The following is a 20,928-nucleotide window of genomic DNA, read 5'->3' as shown; positions in this document are numbered from 1 at the left end:
CCTGTCTCTACTAAAAATACAAAAAAAATTAGCTGGGCTGGTGGCAGGTGCCTGTCATACCAGCTACTCAGGAGGCTGAGGCAGGGAATTGCTTGAACCTGGGAGGCGGAGGTTGCAGTTAGCCAAGATCATGCCACTGCACTCCAGCCTGGGTGACAGAGCGAGACTCTGTCTAAAAAAGAAAAAGGGCCGGGACGCGGTGGCTCACACCTGTAATCCCAGCACTTTGGGAGGCTGACGCGGGAGGATCACAAGGTCAGGAGATCGAGACCATCCTGGTCAACATGGTGAAACCCCATCTCTACTAAAAATACAAAAAAATTAGCTGGGTGTGGCGGTGTGCGCCTGTAGTCCCAGATACTCAGGAAGCTGAGGCACAAGAATCACTTGAGCCCAGGAGACGGAGGTTGCAGTGAGCCGAGATCGTGCTACTGCACTCCAGCCTGGCAGCGAGACTGCGTGTCAATAAAAAAGAAAAGAAAAAGAAGAAAAAATATATATATAATTGTTAAAAATATTTTTTGTTTAACCTAAACTGTTATCACCTCAACATTTCATTATTTTGTTTCTTTTTTTAAAATACAAACTATTTGAAATCCAGGGTGTATTTTACACTCACAGCACGTCTTGATTTGGACTGCCACATTTCAAGTGCTTAATAGCCATATGTGGCTAGTGGCTGCTGTGATTGTATAGCACAGCTCCAGAGTTTTCTTTATAGTAATTTAGAACCATTCCATTTGATTGGTGATATGTTGTCTCTCAGGGGAAGAGCAGAACATTTGTTCATGAATTTGGATTGCCGTGTTCACCCAAAAGATTTTTTGGGCTGGGAGCATTACCCTGTGCTTGTTGTATCCAGCTACTTGAGAGGCTGAGGTGGGAGGTTCACTTGAGGCCAGGAGTTTGAGATCAGCTTGGAAAACATTGTAAGACCTTGGCTCTAAAAAAATTTTTTTTAACTAAAAACAAACAAACAAAAAACTTAGTGAGGCATGGTGGTGTGTGCCTGTAGTCTCAGCTACTGAAGAGGCTGAGGTGGGAGGATTGCTTGTGCCCAGGAGTTGGAGGCTGTTGTGAGCTATGATTGCCACTGCACTCCAGCCTAGGCAACAGAGTGAGAACCTGTCTCTTAAAAAAAAAAAAAAAAAAAAAAAGATTTTTGAAAAGATTTCGGTCCAGATTGCCTATTGAAAGGGAAAGCCCAAGCCCAAATTATTGGTTTGAAAGGAAAGGAACAACTCTGAAACAGGAAAGTGTTCATTGCTGAAATCTGAAAGATAGTCCTTCAAGCTTTAGTTCTATAACCACCTGCTGTTGATACTATACAACTTGGGCTATAATAAAGGCTTAAAGGGCAACTGGATATACATCCTTTAAAAGGATTGCATTAGTATTTCAAATATAAGTATGAAATAGTGTTGTCCAGTAAATGTCATAGACATAGTACAAACAAAATATGTTGTACTAATGAGTCCTGAAATTTGATGCATAATGCTTGTACTTGTTTAGAATGACTTGCCTTTTTATTATGAAAAAATTTTCACTTGTTATAACATTTGTCTTTCTAAAGCTATTCAAGATGGCATTTAACCTTCTTTAAAAATTGATATTATGGGCCGGGCGCGGTGGCTTATGTCTGTAATCCCAGCACTTTGGGAGGCCAAGGTGGGTGGATCACCTGAGGTCAGGAGTTTGAGACTGGCCTGGGCAACATGGAGAAACCCCGTCTCTACTAAAAATTACAAAAATTAGCTGGGCATGGTGGCGCGTGCCTGTAATCCCAGCTACTCAGGAGACTGAAGCAGGAGAATCACTTGAACCTGGGAGGCAGAGGCTGCAGTGAGCCAAGATCATGCCACTGCAATCCACACTCCCATCTGGGTGACAGAGCAAGAGTCCATCTCAAAAAAACAAAATTGATATTATGGATCCTGAAATTGTTTCTTCATGAGTGGGCATAGAGGTCATCATTTAATCATTGTCTTTCAGTACCATGCGGGATACTATGAAGTATGTCTATGGACACCATGGAATTCGAAAAGGACTCTATCGTGGTTTATCTCTTAATTACATTCGCTGTATTCCCTCTCAAGCAGTGGCTTTTACAACATACGAACTTATGAAGCAGTTTTTTCACCTCAACTAAAAAAAAATTATGGTTGGTTTTTCTTAATACATTCTCAGAGGGAGAAATGAAACATTACTATAATTGTGGGGGGAACATTACTTGAATGGGGATATTTACCCTGTCACAAGAGCCACTGGTATTTTAGTACTTGATTATTTTTTCTTTAGTCACAAATCAGAAGTGCTTACCATACTTTTTGATGCCAAATATTATACCTTAGAACATTGAAGAAAATATTCCTAAGCTGATGCTGGCTAAACCGCTTTAAAGTTTTATTTGGAAGTAGAACTAGCTTTAAAACGGGGTTCAAGAGGTTGCCATTAGCTTTGTCATGCTCTTCAAAGTTTTTAATTGTTATCATGGTTTTTAAAAGACTGACAGTGTTTATTATTATTAAAATAAACAGGGTTGGTTATATTGCAATAGAATAATGAGAATTGAATTTTTAAGTTCTATGAAACAGCCAGCATTGACATTTTATTTTTGTTATCTCTCTTCTCACAATTATGCTCCACTGGATAATAGGAAAAACACTTCTTTCCTTCATTTTTTAAATAAAATTAATGTTGTATTTAAAAAGTAGCCATGTAGAGACACAAAAATAAATGAAGAAGCTGGACATGGTGGGATGGGCATGTGGTCCCAGCTACTCTGGAAGCTGAGGTGAGAGGATCACTTGAGCCCTGGAATTCCGTGCCAGCCTATGCAACATCATGAAACCCCGCTTAATAAATGAATGAATGACTAAGTCTTGCTCAAATGTTATTATGAGGTACTATGAGTGACTTACATGTGTTTTAAAATGTCAGTGTGTTTCCCAGAGGCAGAAATAAAAATACTGAATATCTTTGCTCTTAAAAAAAAAGTAGCACTATAGATTTGTTTTTGTTAGATGATTTGTTCTATACTAGAATATTTAAGCAGACTGTGAAATATTTATTAATATAGATGTGAATATCAAAAAATGTTTCTAAGGTATTATGATGCATCAACTAGTTCTTCCATGTAAAATAATTTTAGTGCAATATGAAGACGTAGAAATGTAAAATATGATTTGAATTGTTATCCTTTATATTAAGAAAATGTTTTAAAATGTAAGAATTCCATTTATTCTGTTTAGAGTACTTTTTATGATTTATTATAAGCATGTCAGAAATGGGAAGGGAATATTTAAAGTTCTGTGTTCAGAAAGAGTAATTTGTAGAACTGATGTGACTTTTTTTTTTTTTTTTGAGATGGAGTCTCGCTCTATCACCCAGGCTGGAGTGCAGTGGCGCGATCTCAGCTCACTGCAACCTCTGCCTCCCGGGTTCAAGTGATTCTCCTGCCTCAGTCTCCCAAGTAGCTGGGACTACAGGTGCCCACCACCAAAAATTCGCCTGGCTAATTTTTGTATTTTTAGTAGAGACGGGATTTCACCGTGTTAGCCAGGATGGCCTCGATCTCCTGACCTCATGATCTGCCCACCTTGGTCTCCCAAAGTGCTGAGATTACTGGCGTGAGCCACGGCGCCCAGCCCTTTGATGTGACTTTAAAGACATTAGAAGGCCGGGTGTGGTGGCTCACGCCTTTATTCCCAGCACTTTGGGAGGCCGAGTTGGGTGGATCACCTGAAGTCAGGAGTTTAAGATCAGCATGGTGAAACCCCACCTCTACTAAAAATACAAAAAGTAGCAGGTGTGGTGGCTCGTGCCTGTAGTCCCAGTTACTCGCGAGGCTGAGACATGAGAATTGCTTGAGCTCGGGAAGCGGAGGTTGCAGTGAGCTGAGATCACACCACTGCACTCCAGCCTGGGTGACAGAATGAGCCTCCATCTCCAAAAAAAGGAGACATTAGAAAACTAAGTTGAGGCCAGGCATGGTGGCTCTTGCCTGTAACCCTAGCACTTTGGGAGGCTGAGGTGGGAGGATATCTTGACCCCAGGAGTTCGAGACCAGCCTGGGCAACATAGTGAGACCCCGTTTCTTTCAAACAAAAGAAGGAAAACTAAATTGAAAGTGTTATTTTTGCTTCAATTTTTATTTCTTTACATAAAAGGTTTCTTGTCATACCTTGGTAAAAATTTGATGAGCTGGTTTCATTTTGAAAGCCTTTATTTTAAAAATAAGTATGTATCTTTGTATGATTTATAAGTGTACCAGTAGGTAGAAATACATGTGTTCTTGGCCAGATGTGGTGGCTCACGCCTGTAATCCCAGCATTTTGGGAGGCTAAGGCGAGTGGATCACCTGAGGTCAGGAGTTCGAGACCAGACTGGCCAACGTGGAGAAACCCTGTCTCTACTAAAAATACAAAAATCAGCCGGGCATGGTGGCAGGCGCCTGTAATTCCAGCTACTTGGGAGGCTAAGGCAGGGAGAATTGCTTGAACCCAGGAGGCACAGGTTGCAGTGAGCCAAGATTGTGCCATTGCACTCCAGCCTGGGCGGCTGTATAAAAGCCTGTATAAAAATTTCTTTAATACAGAGTGAGACTGTATAAAAGAAAAAAAAAAGGCTGTACAAAAATTTCTTTTATACAGAGTGAGACTGTATAAAAGAAAAAAAAAAAGAAATACATGTGTTCTTAAAACCATTTGTATATTTTCATTTCTAGACCACACTGTAGCTAATTATTGTTATTAAATGTTAAGATAATTTAAGTATATAAAATAAGTATTGAGCCGGGCATGGTGGCTCACCCCTGTAATCTCAGCACTTTGGGAGGCTGAGGCGGGGGGATCACGAGGTCAGGAGATCGAGACCATTGTGGCTAACACGGTGAAAACCCATCTCTACTAAAAATACAAAAAATTAGCTGGGCGTGGTGGCACGCACCTGTAGTCCCAGTTACTCGGGAGGCTGAGACAGGAGAATCACTTGAACCTGGGAGGCGGAGCTTGCAGTGAGCCGAGATCGTGCCACTGCATTCCAACCTGGGCGACAGAGCAAGACTCCATCTCAAAAAAAAAAAAAAAAAAAAAAAAGATACCTCAGTTATGTTATCAGTAAAAGGGGATTGCAAATATCTTTTAAATAAAAATTTGCATTCTATATGTTATAGAATACAGAGGATATTAAAAATAAATTTTATCCATGTTTTGACAATTTCTTTCTTTTAACTGTTTACATATTGAAGCACAAATGCTAAACATAAGTCAGAATGGAAGAATACTTAAAATAATGACTGTGTTTATATCTGATTTATTTCAGATTACCCAAAGTGCATCTTGCCAGGTTATCTTCCATTTGAAGACTGACATTTTATTTCTTTTTTGATCTTTATTGTTCCTCTCTTCCACCTCTCAGTGGGTATAGCTCTCTGGTCTGTAGAATGGGACAGTGGTCTGGTTTCCAGATTGATAAGTGAGGTATACCTCCTAGTTTTCAATAATTACCTGTAGAAGGTGGAGAAGTTACTGGATATGTTTAATAATATCTCATTACATTCTTTTTTTTTTTTTTTTTTTTTTTAACGAGAGTCTTAACTCTGTCACCCAAGCTGGAGTGCAGTGGTGCAATCTCGGCTCACTGCAATCTCCACCTCTGGGTTCAAGCGATTTTCCCGAGTCATCTTTCCAAGTAACTGGGATTACAGCTATGTGCTACCATGCCCAGCTGAGTTTTGTATTTTTCTTTCTTTTCTTTCTTTTTTTTTTTTTTTTGAGACAGAGCCTCACTCTGTTGCCCAGGCTGGAGTGCCCAGGCTGGAGTGCAGTGGTGTGATCTCAGCTCACTGCAGCCTCCACCTCCTGGGTTCTAGCGATTCTCCTGCTTCAGCCTCCTGAGTAGCTGGGATTACAAGCACCCGCCACCATGCCCAGCTAATTTTTGTGTATTTAGTAGAGCTGGGTTTTGCCCTGTTGGCCAGGCTGGTCTTGAATACCTGACCTCAAGTGATCTGCCCCCCCCCGACTTCCCAAAATGCTGGGACTACTGGCATGAGCCAGTGCTCCTGTCCTCATTCCATTCTTTACCATGGTACTGACCATCCATTTATTCAGCACCAATTGTGTGCCAGACCTTGTGTCAGCATTATGGAGGACTTCCCTTGGGAGACTTGTTAGCTGTACTTGCAATCTGATTTGGGTTCCCAAATCAGCATATAACACCAGGTATTTCTCTAATAGAGTATGTGCCACACTTTATGCTAACTGCCTGTTTATCAGTGTCCCCACATCACAATATCTGGTTCCTTCAAGGGCAGGGAGCACAGGGTATGGCGTCAGAGTGGTACTCAGTGATGTTTACTGGTGGGTAGAAGGAAGGGTTAGTCCCTGTTTTTGAAGACTTTATGTTCTAGCAGGGAGAAATGAAGCACAAATAGTTCAAGAAATAAACAATTTAGAAATAAAGTCATTTGGTTTGCTTCACAGGAATGTCTTATTGCTGATTTGCCAGCATGAGTGGCAAATATATAATAAAACCTGGCCGGGCATGGTGGCTCACGCCTGTAATCCCAGCACTTTGGGAGGCCAAGGTGGGTGGATCACGTGGTCAGGAGATCAAGACCATCCTGGCCAACATGGTGAAATCCCATCTCTACTAAAAATATAAAAATTAGCCAGGCATGGTGGTGGGTGCCTGTAGTCCCAGCTACTCGGGAGGCTGAGGTAGGAGAATTGCTTGAACCCAGAAGGCAGAGGTTGCAGTGAGCCAAGATTGCCCCACTGCACTCTAGCCTGGGTGACAGAGTGAGACTCTGTCCCAAAAATAAAAAATAAAAATAAATGAATATATAAAATAAAAAATATATGTATACATATCATATCTATATATAAAATAAAACTTATGAATAGTTTTTATGGCTGGGTGAAGTGACTCATGTCTGTAATTCTAGCCCTTTGGGAGGCTGAGTGAGGAGGATCACTTGAGCGTAGGCATTCGAGCCCAGCCTGGGCAACATTGCAAGACTCTGTCTCATTTTTTTATATAAAATGTTTTTTTAAAAAACCCTATGTATAATTATTTATTTTTTTCCCCCAAGGATTATTCCCAAACTATGTACAATTAATGGGTTGCCTTGCAGAGTTGGATCAATAATACCTGACACACTTGTATAGCAAGCATACACTTTACATAGTTCCTCGCATCTATTCTTTGAAACCCAGACACATTCTAGTATTGGGCACTAGAAACTGGTGATAAATAATAACAATTACGTATATTTCCTGAAGAATTATGTGGCATTCCTTGTTTTAAGCACCTTTGATGCCTTAGCTCAATCTCCATTACAATACTATGATATAAGTACCATTTAATATTTCTTTTTGACAGATGGGAATAATCGAGGCCTAGGGAGATTAAATTACTTGGCCAGGTTCATGTAAGTGGCAGATCTAGGATTCAAATTCAGCCGGTCTGAATCTAGAGCCTATTCTTTTAGCTATGATGCTATACTTTAATACAGTAATACACTGTTCAAATGAAACTGTAACATGTCATTAAATTTGAACTTGTCAATAAACATACCAAGCAATAAAATAATTACAGCTTGTGGAAAGTGCTTATGAAAACAGTAAATAAGCTACTTGAGAATGGTCAAGGAAAGGTTTCTTTGATGTGCTATATGTACATTCAACAGACACATGGAGGATGAAAAGGAAACAGCCATGCAAAGAGTTCAGGGGAAAGACTGGCCCAGGTGAAGAGAACGCCAAGCACAAAAACCCTGAAACAGGAAAAAGTTTGGTTTGACAATGGAATTGCCGAAAGGCTGGTGTGACTGAAGTATTGTGCGTGAAGGAGTAGCAACAGATGGAGTTAAAGAAATAGACAAAGGCGGTGGGGCGTGGTGGCTCATGCCTATAATCCCAGCACTTTGGGAGGCTGAGGTGGGCGAATCTCGAGGTCAAGAGATCAAGACCAGGCCAGGCACGGTGGCTCACTACTGTATTCCCAGCACTTTGGGAGGCTGAGGTGGGCGGATCACAAGGTCAGGAGTTCAAGACCAGCCTGGCCAACATAGTGTTAACTCTGTCTCTACTAAAAATACAAAAATTAGCCGGGTGTGGTGGCATGTGCCTGTAGTCCCAGCTACTCGGGAGGCTGAGGTGGTAGAATCGCTTGAATCTGGGAGGCGGAGGTGGCAGTGAGCTGAGACCACGCCATTGCACTTCAGCCTGGGTGACAGACTGAGATGCAATCTCAAAAAAAAAAAAAAAAAAAAAAGATCAAGACCATCCTGGCTAACATGGTGAAACCCCATCTCTACTAAAAATACAAAACTTAGCCGCGTGTGGTGGTATGCACCTGTAGTCCCAGCTACTCGGGAGGCTGAGGCAGATGAATCACTTGAACCCAGGAGGTGGAGATTGCAGTGAGCTGAGATCGCACCACTGCACTCCAGCCTGGTGACAGAGTAAGACTCCATCTCAAAAAAAAAAAAAAAGAAAGAAATAGACAAAGGCCAGATCATGTAGCCGTTTACAGGATATGGTAATGATTTTGTTTTTTATTCTAAATGCAATGGGAAGGCCGGGTGCAGTGGCTCACACCTGTAATCCCAGCACTTTGGGAGGCCGAGGCTGGCGAATCACCTGAGGTCAGGAGTTTGATACCAGCCTGGCCAAGATGGTGAAATGCTGTCTCTACTAAAAATACAAAAAATAGCTGGGCGTGGTGGTGCACGTCTATAATACCAGCGACTTGGGAGGCTGAGGGAGGAGAATTGCTTGAACCCAGGAGGTGGAGGTTGCAATGAGCTGTGATCACGCCACTGCACTCCAGACTGGGTAACAGAGTGAGACTCCATATCAAAAAAAAAAAAAAAAAGAATGCAATGGGAAACTATTGAAGATTTTCAGCTGGTATCATTGTCTGATTATGTTTTTACAAAGATCACTGCTTTGTCAGTGATGGTTTGCAGTTAAAACAGAAATAAAAGGCTGGGATCACACCTGTAATCCCAGCACTTTGGGAGGCCGAGGTGGTTGGATCACCTGAGGTCAGGAGTTCAAGACCAGCCTGACCAACATGGAGAAACCCTGTCTCTACTGAAAATACAAAAATTAGCCAGGTGTGATGATGCAAGCCTGTAATCCCAGCTACTCGGGAGGCCAAGGCAGGAGAATTCCTTGAATCTGGGAGGTGAAGGTTGTGGTGAGCCGAGATCGCGCCATTGCACTCCAGCCTGGGCAATAAGAGCGAAACTCGGTCTGAAAAACAAACAAAAACAGAAATAAAAATTAAAAAGACAATAGAGAAAATAAACCCCAAATCTCAAGAATGAGAAAGAGGACATCATTGTGGATCCTACAGATGTTTAAAAGATATTAAGGGCCAGGCGTTTGTGGTGGCTTATACCTGTAATCCCAGAATTTTGGGAGGCCAAGGTGGGTGGGCAGCTTGAGCTCAGGAGTTGGAGTACAGCCTGGCCAATATGGCTAAACGCCATCTCTACAAAAAATACAAAAATTAGCTGGGTGTGTTCGCGCACGCCTGTGGTCCCAACTACCTGGGAGGCTGAGGTGGGAGGATGGCTTGATCCTGGGAGGGGAAAGTTGCAGTGAGCCGAGATTAGCCTGCACTCCAGCCTAGATAATAGAGCCAGAACCTGTCTCAAAAAAACAAACACAAAAAAAACAACAAAAAAAAGAAATTTGACAATTTAGATGAAATGGAAAAATACCTTGAAAAATTCAACCAAGACTGACATAGATGAAACAGAAAATCTGCATAGCCAATTAAAGAAAGTGAGGCCAGGCGTAGTGGTTCATGCCTGTAATCCCAGCACTTTGGGAGGCCAAAATGGGAGGATCACTTGAGCCCAGAATTTTGAGACCAGCCCAAACAACATAGTGAGACCCTGTGTCTGCTTTTAAAAATATACCTGGACATAGTGATGTGCACCTATAGTCTCAGCTACTTGGGAGGCTGAGGTAGGAGGATCAACTGAGTCTAGGGAGGTCAAGGCTACAGTGAGTTGTGATTGCAGTACTGCATTCCAGTCTGGGTGACAGAGTGAGACCCTGTCTCAAAAAATTAAGAAATTGAGGGCCGGGCGTGGTGGCTCACGCCTGCAATCCCAACACTTTGGGAGGCTGAGGCGGGTGGATCACCTGAGGTTGGGGGTTCGAGACTAGCCTGACCAACATGGAGAAACCTCGTCTCTACTAAAAATACAAAATTAGCTGGGCGTGGTGGCACATGCCTGTAATCCCAGCTACTTGAAAGGCTGAGGCAGGAGAATTGCTTGAACCTAGGAGGCGGAGGTTGTGGTGAGCCGTGATCGCACCATTGCACTCCAGCCTGGGCAACAAGCGCAAAATCCGTCTAAAAAAAATAATAAATTGAATTCATCATCAAAAACCTTTCCACAGGGCCAGGCGCGGTGGCTCATGCCTGTAATCCCAGCACTTTGGGAGGTCGAGGCGGGCGGATCACAAGGTCGGGAGATCGAGACCATCCTGGCTAACACGGTGAAACTCCATCTCTACTAAAAATACAAAAGGTTACCCAGGTGTGGTGGTGGGTGCCTGTAGTCCCAGCTACTTGGGAGGCTGAAGCAGGAGAATGGTGTGAACCCGGGAGGTGGAGTGTGCAGTGAGCCGAGATCACGCCACTGCACTCCAGCCTGGGTGACAGAGCGAGACTCCGTCTCAAAAAAAAAAAAAAACCTTTCCACAAAGAAAACCCCAGGGCTAGGTAGTGAAGTGTACTAAATAGCTAAGGAATAATCTCAGAAACTTCTAGAAATTAGAAGAGAGCACTTCCCAACTCATTTTATGATGCCAGTATAACCCTGATACCCAAACCCCACAATGCTGTTAGAAAATTACAAATCAGTATCCTTCAAGAACTTAGATGGGCTGGGTTTGGTGGTTCACACCCATAATCCCAGCACTTTGGGAGGCTGAGTTGAGAGGATTGCTTGAGCTTAGGAGTTCAAGACCAGCTTGGGCAACACAGCAAGAGCTTGTGTCTACTAAAAATAAAAAAATAAATTAGCTGGGTGTGATGGCACACTCCTGTAGTCTCAGCTACTTGAGAGGCTGATAGGGGAGAATCACTTGAGCCTGGCAGATCGAGGCTGCAGTGAGCTGTCATTGTGCCACAGCACTACAGCCTGGGTGACAGAGCAAGATCCTGTCTCAAGAAACAAAACAACCAAAAAACCAACAGATGGAAAAATTCTTAACAACAGAGCAAATCAAATCCAGTAATACATAAAACGTTTATTATGTCATGACCAATTTGGGTTTATCCTAGGAATGCAAAGTTTTTTTAACATTGTGAAATCAATGGTAAAGCTTCTCATAATAACAGAATAAAGGAGAAAAACCATACAGTCCTTCTATAGATGCAATAACTGCTTGACAAAATCCAGCATTTATTCGTTATCAAAATGAATCATATTTAGAACAAAGGGGTCTTCCTCAATCTAGTAAAGGACATTTTGGCAGAGTATACCTTTATACTTTCCAACAATGACCAGAACACATCCCAATTCATATGGTTTTATTTTTTTTTTAGATGGATTCTCGCTGTTGCCCAGGCTGGAGTGCGGTGGCACAATCTTGCTCACTGTAACCTCTGCCTCCCAGGTCCAAGCGATTCTCCTGTCTCAGCCTCCCAAGTAGCTGAGATCACAGGCATGCGCCACCATGTCTGGCTAATTTTTGTATTTTTAGTAGAGATGGGGTTTTGCCATGTTGGCCAGGCTGGTCTCAAACTCCTAACCTCAGATGATCCTTCCGCCTCAGCCTCCCAAAGTGATGAGATTACAGGCGTGAGCCACCAGGCCCCATATGCTTTTCTTATGTGTCGTTGACACTCATCCCATCAAGAGGTAGGAACTGTGTTCCCCTTCCCTTGAATCTGGCTGAGTGGGCCTGTGACTACCGTGATGTTATATCACTTGCAAAAGTAGGTCATAAAGCTGTTGATATCAGGGACAAATACTAATAGAATAACTCCCATTCCAGTGTGTACATATTTGAAAGCCCATGTACATGATAAATATATTAACTTTTTGCCAATTTTTTTTTTCTTTTAGACTGAGTCACTCTTTCACCTAGGCTGGAGTACAGTGGTGTGATCTCAGCTCACTGCAACCTCTGCCTTCCAGGCTCAAGTGATTCTCCCGCCTCGGTCTTCTGAGTAGCTGAGATTACAGGCGTGCACCACCACACCCGGCTAATTTTTATATTTTTAGTAGAGACTGGGTTTCACCATGTTGGCCAGGCTGGTCTTGACCTCCTGACCTCAAGTGATTCACCCGCCTCGGCCTCCCAAGGTGTTGGGATTACAGGCCTGAGCCACCGGGCACCCGGCGCATTTTATCTATTTAAAAAACGAATAACAAAAATCAGGATAACAGTTATACCACTGATATTTAACATGGCTCTGGATGTTCTTGTCAATGCCTCCAGATGAGAGAAGTATATAAATATCAAAAATCGGTGCACACCACTGTGCCCAGCAAGGAAACATCTTTTAAAAATGGGAGACACCAGGCCATATTAGAGGCTCAATCCAATAGTGAGGGCGAGGCTGATGATACAAGAGAATAATTGAAGAAGCGATGCCCTTGAGAATGCTTGACGCCCTGGGATGCCAAGTGCAAGTGGAGCGATTGCCCTTTAACCAGAAGAACACTTTGTCTGCTATTGAAAAAAGGTGGAAAGAGGTTATGAAGAATGGTGCAGATATTAGAAGTTTTGTAGAATTTTTTTTTTTGGAGACGGAGTCTCGCTCTACCCAGGCTGCAGTGCCGTTGCAGGATCTGCAATCTCCACCTCCCGTGTTCAATCTATTCTACCTCAGCCTCCCGAGTAGCTGGGATTACAGACGCGTGCCACCACGCCCGGCTAATTTTTGTATTTTTAGTAGAGATGGCGTTTCACCATGTTGGCCAGGCTGGTCTCAACTGCTGACCTCGTGATCCTCCCGCCTCAGCCTTCCGAAGTGCTGGGATTACAGGCGTGAGCCTCCATGCCTGGCCAGAAGTTTTGTAGATTTAGCCGTGGCATGATCAAGGAGTTCCTATCCGACAGTTTCTATTTTCTCAATGAGTTTTCTGAAAAAACGGGGAGAGGCTGTTTCCCAGGGAGTGCACAATTCTGAAGGCTAACCAGGGGCGCCTGGTTTTGGGCAACTACAAATGGTTGTGTTCAAACTAAGCGTGTAAAGGTTGTGTTCAAACTAAGCTGGGCGCCTGTAGTCCCAGCTACTTGGGAGGCTGAAGCAGGAGAATGGTGTGAACCCGGGAGGTTTCGGACACGGGTTGGAGTGTCAAGAGAGAAGGCAGGAGCGTTTAGTCTGCTTCAGATATGAAGACTCCCTGTATTCCCAGTCCTAAGCAAGGGAGCAAAGGCAGGGGACAGAGCCCTGCTGCTCAGGTGAGGGGCCCCACGTGGAACGCGCCGGCGCGGGAGGGGCGGCCTGGCGCAGGTCATTTGGGACATCTGCGGGTTGGCGCATGCGCGCGAGGTGCGCAGGCTCGCGCCTCTTTCCCTTTTCTAAGCTTTCTGTGTTACCGCCGGTTCCGCTCTCTTTTCTGTCTACAGTTTGCGATCCCCGCGTCCAGGATGGAGCAGCTGAACGAACTGGAGCTGCTGATGGAGAAGAGTTTTTGGGAGGAGGCGGAGCTGCCGGCGGAGCTGTGAGCGGAGAGGGGGGAGGGTGTGGGAACAAAGCGGGAGATTTGAAAGAAGGAGCGGGAGAGGCTGCGTCCGCACCGCCTCAGACTGACCGGGCCCGGGGCCCAGGGACCCGGTGCAGCTCCCTGGGCACCCGACGAGCCTCCGGAGTCGGGGCCTGCCTCCCAAGGTGTTCTTTGGGGCCACATTCAGCCAGAGCCTGGACTCTCCCTCGCCCAGCAGTTCATTGTTTCCCTTGATTTCACCTCTCTCCCTAAGTTGAGGAGTTTCGGCCACTGAAATGTTTTTATAATAGGAAATTGCAACCGCCGTAGGCTTTTCTCGATGTTTAGTTGGATTAATTTATCCTTGGGAGATCTCTGCACCCTCAGCATGGTGTATATAAATGATCAGAGGAAGTTAACCACGGTCATAATGTGGAATTACTTTCAATATTATAGCAATAATGCTAATTAGCGTTGAGGGACTTTTGCGTTTGGGCTTTTGATCAGCAATACCTTTTGAGAAACATCTTTAAGGCATCATAGCCAATCTTGCGAAATTCATGGCCTGAGGTTAGGTGGAGTACTCCTGTAAAGCGTTTGCAAAATAATAGAACCTACGGTCAGGTAACAAAAGATAACTTGCAGTGTAATGTGAAAGGCGTTTGGTGTTATCACTGGAGAGGTAATGACTTTGGACCCTCCTTTGGTCCCTCACTGATGCCTCAGTCAAACGGGGAAGACTTAAGAGGTACTTAATAGGAGAAGGGCTGTTTTCTTGAGAGATTATTATTTTGCATAATTTTAGACAGCTTGGACCGATGGATGAAAGTATTGACAAATTGACTTACCCACTATAAATATAAGTAATAAAGTTCTGAATTACTCTGTAAAGGATTGAGCTAAGTCGATAGGTATTAAGCCTGCTTTCTGTCCAGTGAGATTTTATCGAAAGATTTCCGGCATTACGTTAGCAGGTTGGACTAAATTATTTCTAAGTACAATTCTGTGGCTCATGATAGGACTTTCAGTGAACCACGGACAATACCCTTTTCCGTAACATAAGTCTCATATTTACAAAAAGGATCGTGTCCAAAACATCTCCTTTTACTTGTACTTTGGGAAGGCTTGCACCAGTGGTAGAAATTTCTTGTTTAATGTTGTCCAATTTATACTTTCCTTTCTTTTTTCTCCGCCAGAACCGGGGTCTTTTTCTGTCGCTCAGGAAGGGGTGCAGTGGCATGATCGTATCTCACTGCAGCCTCAAACTCCTGGGCTCAAGCAGTCCTTCCACCTCAGCCTCTTGAGTAGCTGGGACTACAGGTGTGCGCCATCATGCCTGGCTTGCAGTTTATTCTTAATCCTCATTGTAATGAGTGTCCCACAGAACTCCTTACAGAAATTAAAATGGAAAATCTCATATCATGAGCATGTTTGAAATGGCATTACTTCTGGGAAGTTTTTATAATAGGAATTCTTCTGTGTCTTTGCTCTCTTAATTTTACCTATTTTGTCTAAATGTCATTGCAATAAGCTTTTCAGAAGAAAGAAACCTAGAAAACTGGAAGATTGGTTTGTAGATAAAACATATTGGATGGCTTCTTATTTCATGGTTGTGCTAAAATAGTTTTGTATGTGTGTGCTTTAGATTTCAGAAGAAAGTGGTAGCTTCCTTTCCAGGAACAGTTCTGAGCACAGGAATGGATAACCGGTACCTGGTATTGGCAGTCAATACTGTACAGAACAAAGAGGGAAACTGTGAAAAGCGCCTGGTCATCACTGCTTCACAGTCACTAGAAAATAAAGAACTATGCATCCTTAGGAATGACTGGTAATTTTTATCTGACTTTGAGCACCGATTTGAATCTTAAGGGTACCATCGTAAAACTCATCAAATGACTTCTGTGAATGTTACTATAATTTAATTGTTTAAAAGGGAGTAGGTTTGATCCTAGCCTAATTCTGCATGAAAATTGTATCTATTACTCCTGTATCTCAAGTCTCATATTCCAAAAATTGACTTTTGTTGTCATTTGAAAATCACGTGGGCCAGGCATGGTGGCTCACACCTGTAATCCCAGCACTTTGGGAGGCCAAGGCAGGCGGATCACCTCAGGTCAGGAGTTTGAGACCAGCCTGATCAACATGGAGAAACCCAGTCTCTACTAAAAATAAAAAAAAATTAGCTGGGTATGGTGGCACTTGCCTGTAATCCCAGGTACTCTGGAGGCTGAGGCAGGAGAATCGCTTGAACCTGGGAGGTGGAGGTTGTGGTGAGCTGGGATCATGCCATTGCACTCCAGCCTAGGCAACAAGAGCGAAACTTCATCTCAAAAAAAAGAAAAGAAAATCACGTACAAAGGACCTTATTAATGACTACTTCCTATTTCCCAGTACATTCTTTTTTTTTTTTTTTTTTTTTTTTTGTATTTTTAGTAGAGACAGGGTTTCACCATGTTAGCCAGGATGGTCTCGAATCCCCTGACCTCGTGATCCGCCCACCTCAGCCTCCCAAAGTGGTGGGATTACAGGCGTGAGCCACCGCGCCCGGCCTTCCCAGTACATTCTAAGATTGCAGTTTAAACACATGTTAGTTTTAACTAAAAGCAAAATTAATTAAAACATATGGACATTCTTAGGCCTTAGATTTCTCTACCCAAAGTGTGGTATGTGAGGGGTGGAGTGTAGATGCAGAAAAGCTAGAGGTCTAACTTTGACTCTTCGTCTAAGCCGTGAATTAATTTGTTTTTTGTTGTTGTGGTTTTTGGAGACGGAGTCTTGCTCTGTCGCCCAGGCTAGAGTGCAATGGCGCGATCTCGGCTCACTGCAACCTCCGCTTCCTGGGTTCAAGCGATTCTCCTGCCTCAGCCTCACAAGTAGCTGGGATTACAGGCATCCGCCACCACGCCCGGCTAATTTTTGTATTTTTAGTAGAGACAGGGTTTCACCATGTTGCCCAGGCTGGTCTTGAACTCCTGACTTCAGGAATCCACCTGCCTCGGCCTCCCAAAGTGCTGGGATTACAGGCATGAGCCACCGCGCCTGACCTAGTTTCAACTAGTTCAGTTTGATTTTATTCTTGCTACACTGGATTTGGCTTCATGCTTCAAGACTTATACAAGCTGTAGATTTCCTAAAAGTCTTAAGAAAGAGTAAATTATTAAAACAACCCAATTCATAATTGGAGCTATATATTACATTAGCAAAGGTTTTTTGATAGCTTTTGCAATAGACTTTACTGGCACTAAGTTGTTTTCCCTTTGGGATTTATAGAAGACCCTTGAGTATTCTCAGATGTGTTTGACACATAGAAAGGGGTAGAATGACTAGGGGTTGTTTTAGAAGACTGTATCCTGGTATTTGATTTTTTTTTTAAAGACCCAGAAATTTAGAAATATTTTTTTCTTCTTCAGATAAAATACTCATTTATTTTTTTGAAGCCTCCCTAATACGTTTACATGTAGGAACCTAAGCTATGTATTTATACTTTAACTTTGCTTTATTTTCAGGTGTTCTGTTCCAGTAGAGCCAGGAGATATCATTCATTTGGAGGGAGACTGCACATCTGACACTTGGATAATAGATAAAGATTTTGGATATTTGATTCTGTATCCAGACATGCTGATTTCTGGCACCAGCATAGCCAGTAGTATTCGATGTATGAGAAGAGCTGTCCTGAGTGAAACTTTTAGGGTAAATAATAGTAACAGTTAATGTTTCTGCAGGGTCTGAGAGTTTTACAGAGCACTTTTACATTTATTATTTCACTTAATTCTCCCAGCAACCCTATAAAATAAATGGTATTAATTAGCTGCATTTTATAGATGAGGAAAATGGGCTCAGAGAGGTGAAGTGACTTGCCCCATAGCCACATAACTATGAGGTGGCAGTGCTAGGACTAAAGGCCAGGTGCCTGAGTCCTTCGAATCTTGTTCAGGGCTTAATAAAATAACTAATTCTAATAAGAAAATTAATTTAAATGATAAACTTTTAAATTTAAACACACCTAGACATTTCCAAAGTTGGCTTCATGTGATTCCCACTAAACTAAAAATAAATGTGCAAACTGCTTTTAAAAAATGTATTTTGCTAGAAAAATTAGCCAGGTGTGGTGGCGTGCACCTGTAGTCCCAGCTACTCAGGAGGCTGAGGCAGGAGAATCGTTTAAACCCAGGAGATGGAGGTTGCAGTGAGCCGAGATCATGCTACTGCAGTCTAGCCTGGGCGGCAGAGCAAGACTCTGTGTCAAAACAAACAAACAAAAATGTATTTTGGACTATTTCAAACATACAAAGAGATGATTGTAATAAACTCCCATGTACTCAACACCCAGCTTTTTATTTATTTTTCTTGAAACATGCAGTTTTATTTTAAAATAAAATAAAAAGTCTCAAAAAAAAAAAAACGTATTTTGGGGCTGGGCGCAGTGGCTTACGCCTGTAATCCCAGCACTTTGAGAGGCCGAGGTGAGCAGATCATGAAGTCAGGAGTTCAAGACCAGCCTGACTAACATGATGAAAACCCGTCTCTACTAAATACACAAAAATTAGCCGGGCGTTGTGGTGCGCGCCTGTAATCCTAGCTACTCGAGAGGCTGAGGCAGAATTGCTTGAACCCTGGAGGCGGAGGTTGCAGTGAGCCGAGATCCCACCACTGCACTTCAGGGTGGGGGATAGAGGGAGACTCCGTCTCAAAACAAACAAAAATGTATTTTGGGCTATTTCAAACATACAAAGAGATGATCGTACCCAACACCCAGCTTTTTATTTATTTTTCTTGAAACGTACTTTTATTTTATTTTGAGTCTCACTGTGTCACCCAGGCTGGAGTGCAGTGTGTCACTGAAGCCTTGACCTCCCAGGCTCAAGGGATCTCCCACCTCAGCCTCCCTAGTAGCTGGGACTATAGGCATGAGCTACTGTGCTTGGCCTGAATATTAAGTTTTAAAAAACTTTTTGGACCAGGCGCAGTGGCTCACGCCTGTAATCCCAGCACTTTGGGAGGCCAAGGCTGGCGGATCACGAGGTCAGGAGATCAAGACCATCCTGGCTGACATGGTCAAACCCCATCTCTATTAAAAATACAAAAAAATTAGCCAGGTGTGGTGGCGGGCGCCTGTAGTCCCAGCTACTCGGGAGGCTGAGGCAGGAGAATGGCGTGAACCCGGGAGGCGGAGCTTGCAGTGAGCAAAAGTTGCGCTGCTGCACTCCAGCCTGGGTGACAGAGCGAAACTCTGTCTCAAAAAAAAAAAAAAAAAAAGGTCTAGGCTAATACAAGAGTTAATCAAGAAATGTAGTGTTTCTTTTTGAGTGGAGAAGAATTCCTTGCCAAAAATATCCGCTGTGGGTTAAAAAAATTTTTTTTCTTCCCAAACATTACTGCTAAGTAGGTTTACATTTTATGTTTGAACGGTATCTTTTACTTACATGAGTTTATCAGCTATGCCTTTATTGACTTTTCTATTGGGTGGATTATCAAGTGAAATAAGAGAACAATACTTTAAATATTAATTATTTGAGAATATTTTGAATTTTAAAATATTGGTTATTTTAATTTTTTTCAAAATGGAGTACATTGATTTTAAAAGTAATTCATACTCAGCCTGGCCAACATGGTGAAACCCTGCCTCTACTAAAAATACAAAAAATAAAAGTTAGCCGGGCATGATAGCACACACCTGTAATTCCAGCTACTTGGGAGGTTGAGGCATGAGAATCATTTGAACCTGGAAGGTGAAGGTTGCAGTGAGCTGAGATTGTGCCACTGTGCTCCAGCCTGGGTGACAGAGCAAGACTCTGTCTCGAAAAAGAAAAAAAAAAGGATAACTCATACAGTGATTCAGACAATTCTGAATAGAAGAAAGTGAAAGTCACTTATAATTCCACGCACCAGAAAAAAATTTTTTAAATATTTTGGCATTTGTCTTACCAGTGCATTTTGGCTATGGTGGTTTAATAGATTAGGTAATAAATATACAATTGTGTCTGTTAATATGTTGTGAAATAAACTGTGTGATTTGCTTTTGTAGAGCTCTGATCCAGCCACACGCCAAATGCTAATTGGTACGGTTCTCCATGAGGTGTTTCAAAAAGCAATAAATAATAGCTTTGCCCCAGAAAAGCTACAAGAACTTGCTTTTCAAACAATTCAAGAAATAAGACATTTGAAGGAAATGTAAGTAGTTATAAGAAGAACTGCAGGTATAATTTTATTATATAACTTCTGTCCTAGAAACTATAAAGTATTTGTGTAGACTATCCAATAGAAATTAGTGTAATCTAAAATGCAGATTTCATAGTTCTAGTACATTGTTGGAACTCTGTGAAGAGTTTCTGAAATTGCTCAACAGGAACTTTTTGGGTAAAAATACCTAAATATTTTGTACATGTGCATAACAGATTCCTTAAGTACTTTCAGAGAATGTATAAAGAACTTTTTTGCATTAGTTCTAGAAACAGTGTGATATACTGAGAATTATATGGGGTTGGGAAGAAGATGAAACTAGTTTCAAAGTGCATCTTTACGGCCAGGTGCGGTGGCTCACGCCTGTAATCCCAGCACTTTGGGAGGCCGAGGTGGGCGGATCACGAAGTCAGGAAATCGAGACCATCCTGGCTAACATGGTGAAACCCCGTCTCTACTAAAAATACAAAAAATTAGCCGGGCATGGTGGCTGGCACCTGTAGTCCCAGCTACTCGGAAGGCTGAGGCAGGAGAATGGTGTGAACCCGGGAGGTAGAGCTTGCAGTGAGCCGAGATCACACCACTGCACTCTAGCCTGGGTGACAGAGCAAGACTCCATCTCAAAAAAAAAAAAAAGCAGCTTTACAGTATTTTTTTTTTGGAGGGGAGATAGGGGTCTTGCTATGTTGTCCAGGCTGTACTCAAACGACTGGGCTTATGTGTTTCTCCCCACCTCAGCCTCCTGAGTATCTGGACCAACAGGTACATGCCACCATGGCTGGCCTGCTTTACCAGTTTTTTTTTTGAGGTGGAGTTTCGCTCTTGTTGTCCAGGCTGGAGTGTAATGGTGTGATCTCAGCTCACCACAACCTCTGCCTCCCAGGTTCAAGCAATTCTGCTGCCTCAGCCTCCCGAGTAGCTGGGATTACAGGCATGCACCACCACGCCTGGCTAATTTTGTATTTTTAGTAGAGACGGGGTTTCTCCATGTTGAGGCTGGTCTCGAACTCCTGACCTAGGTGATCCGCCCGCCTCGGCCTCCCAAAGTGCTG

At 42.9% G+C, this 20,928-nt stretch overlaps 1 protein-coding gene across 10 annotated transcripts in view; it reads left to right on the top strand.

Annotated features, from left to right (window-relative positions):
* Nucleotides 1-20,928, top strand: part of SLC25A16 (solute carrier family 25 member 16) — a 114,056-nt gene that overhangs the window by 42,580 nt on the left and 50,548 nt on the right. For 7 of the 10 annotated variants that reach the window (XM_063607703.1, XM_063607708.1, XM_055092914.1 and 4 more), the window contains 3 exons: nt 15,342-15,524; nt 17,203-17,386; nt 19,722-19,867. In XM_063607703.1, coding sequence (XP_063463773.1) covers nt 15,342-15,524; nt 17,203-17,386; nt 19,722-19,867 — 513 coding nt within the window. Of the gene's footprint in view, nt 1-1,964; nt 7,597-12,133; nt 13,452-13,619; nt 13,715-15,341; nt 15,525-17,202; nt 17,387-19,721; nt 19,868-20,928 lie in introns of those variants that run through there. The other 3 variants (XM_055092915.2, XM_003815908.5, XM_024930497.3) reach the window with 3 other exon arrangements.

The sequence above is a fragment of the Pan paniscus genome, chromosome 8 (genome assembly GCF_029289425.2).
Source record: "Pan paniscus chromosome 8, NHGRI_mPanPan1-v2.0_pri, whole genome shotgun sequence".
NCBI classification, from domain to species: domain Eukaryota; kingdom Metazoa; phylum Chordata; class Mammalia; order Primates; family Hominidae; genus Pan; species Pan paniscus.
The sequence above is the reverse complement of the archived record's forward strand: the minus strand, read 5'-3'. Positions and strand labels throughout refer to the sequence as shown.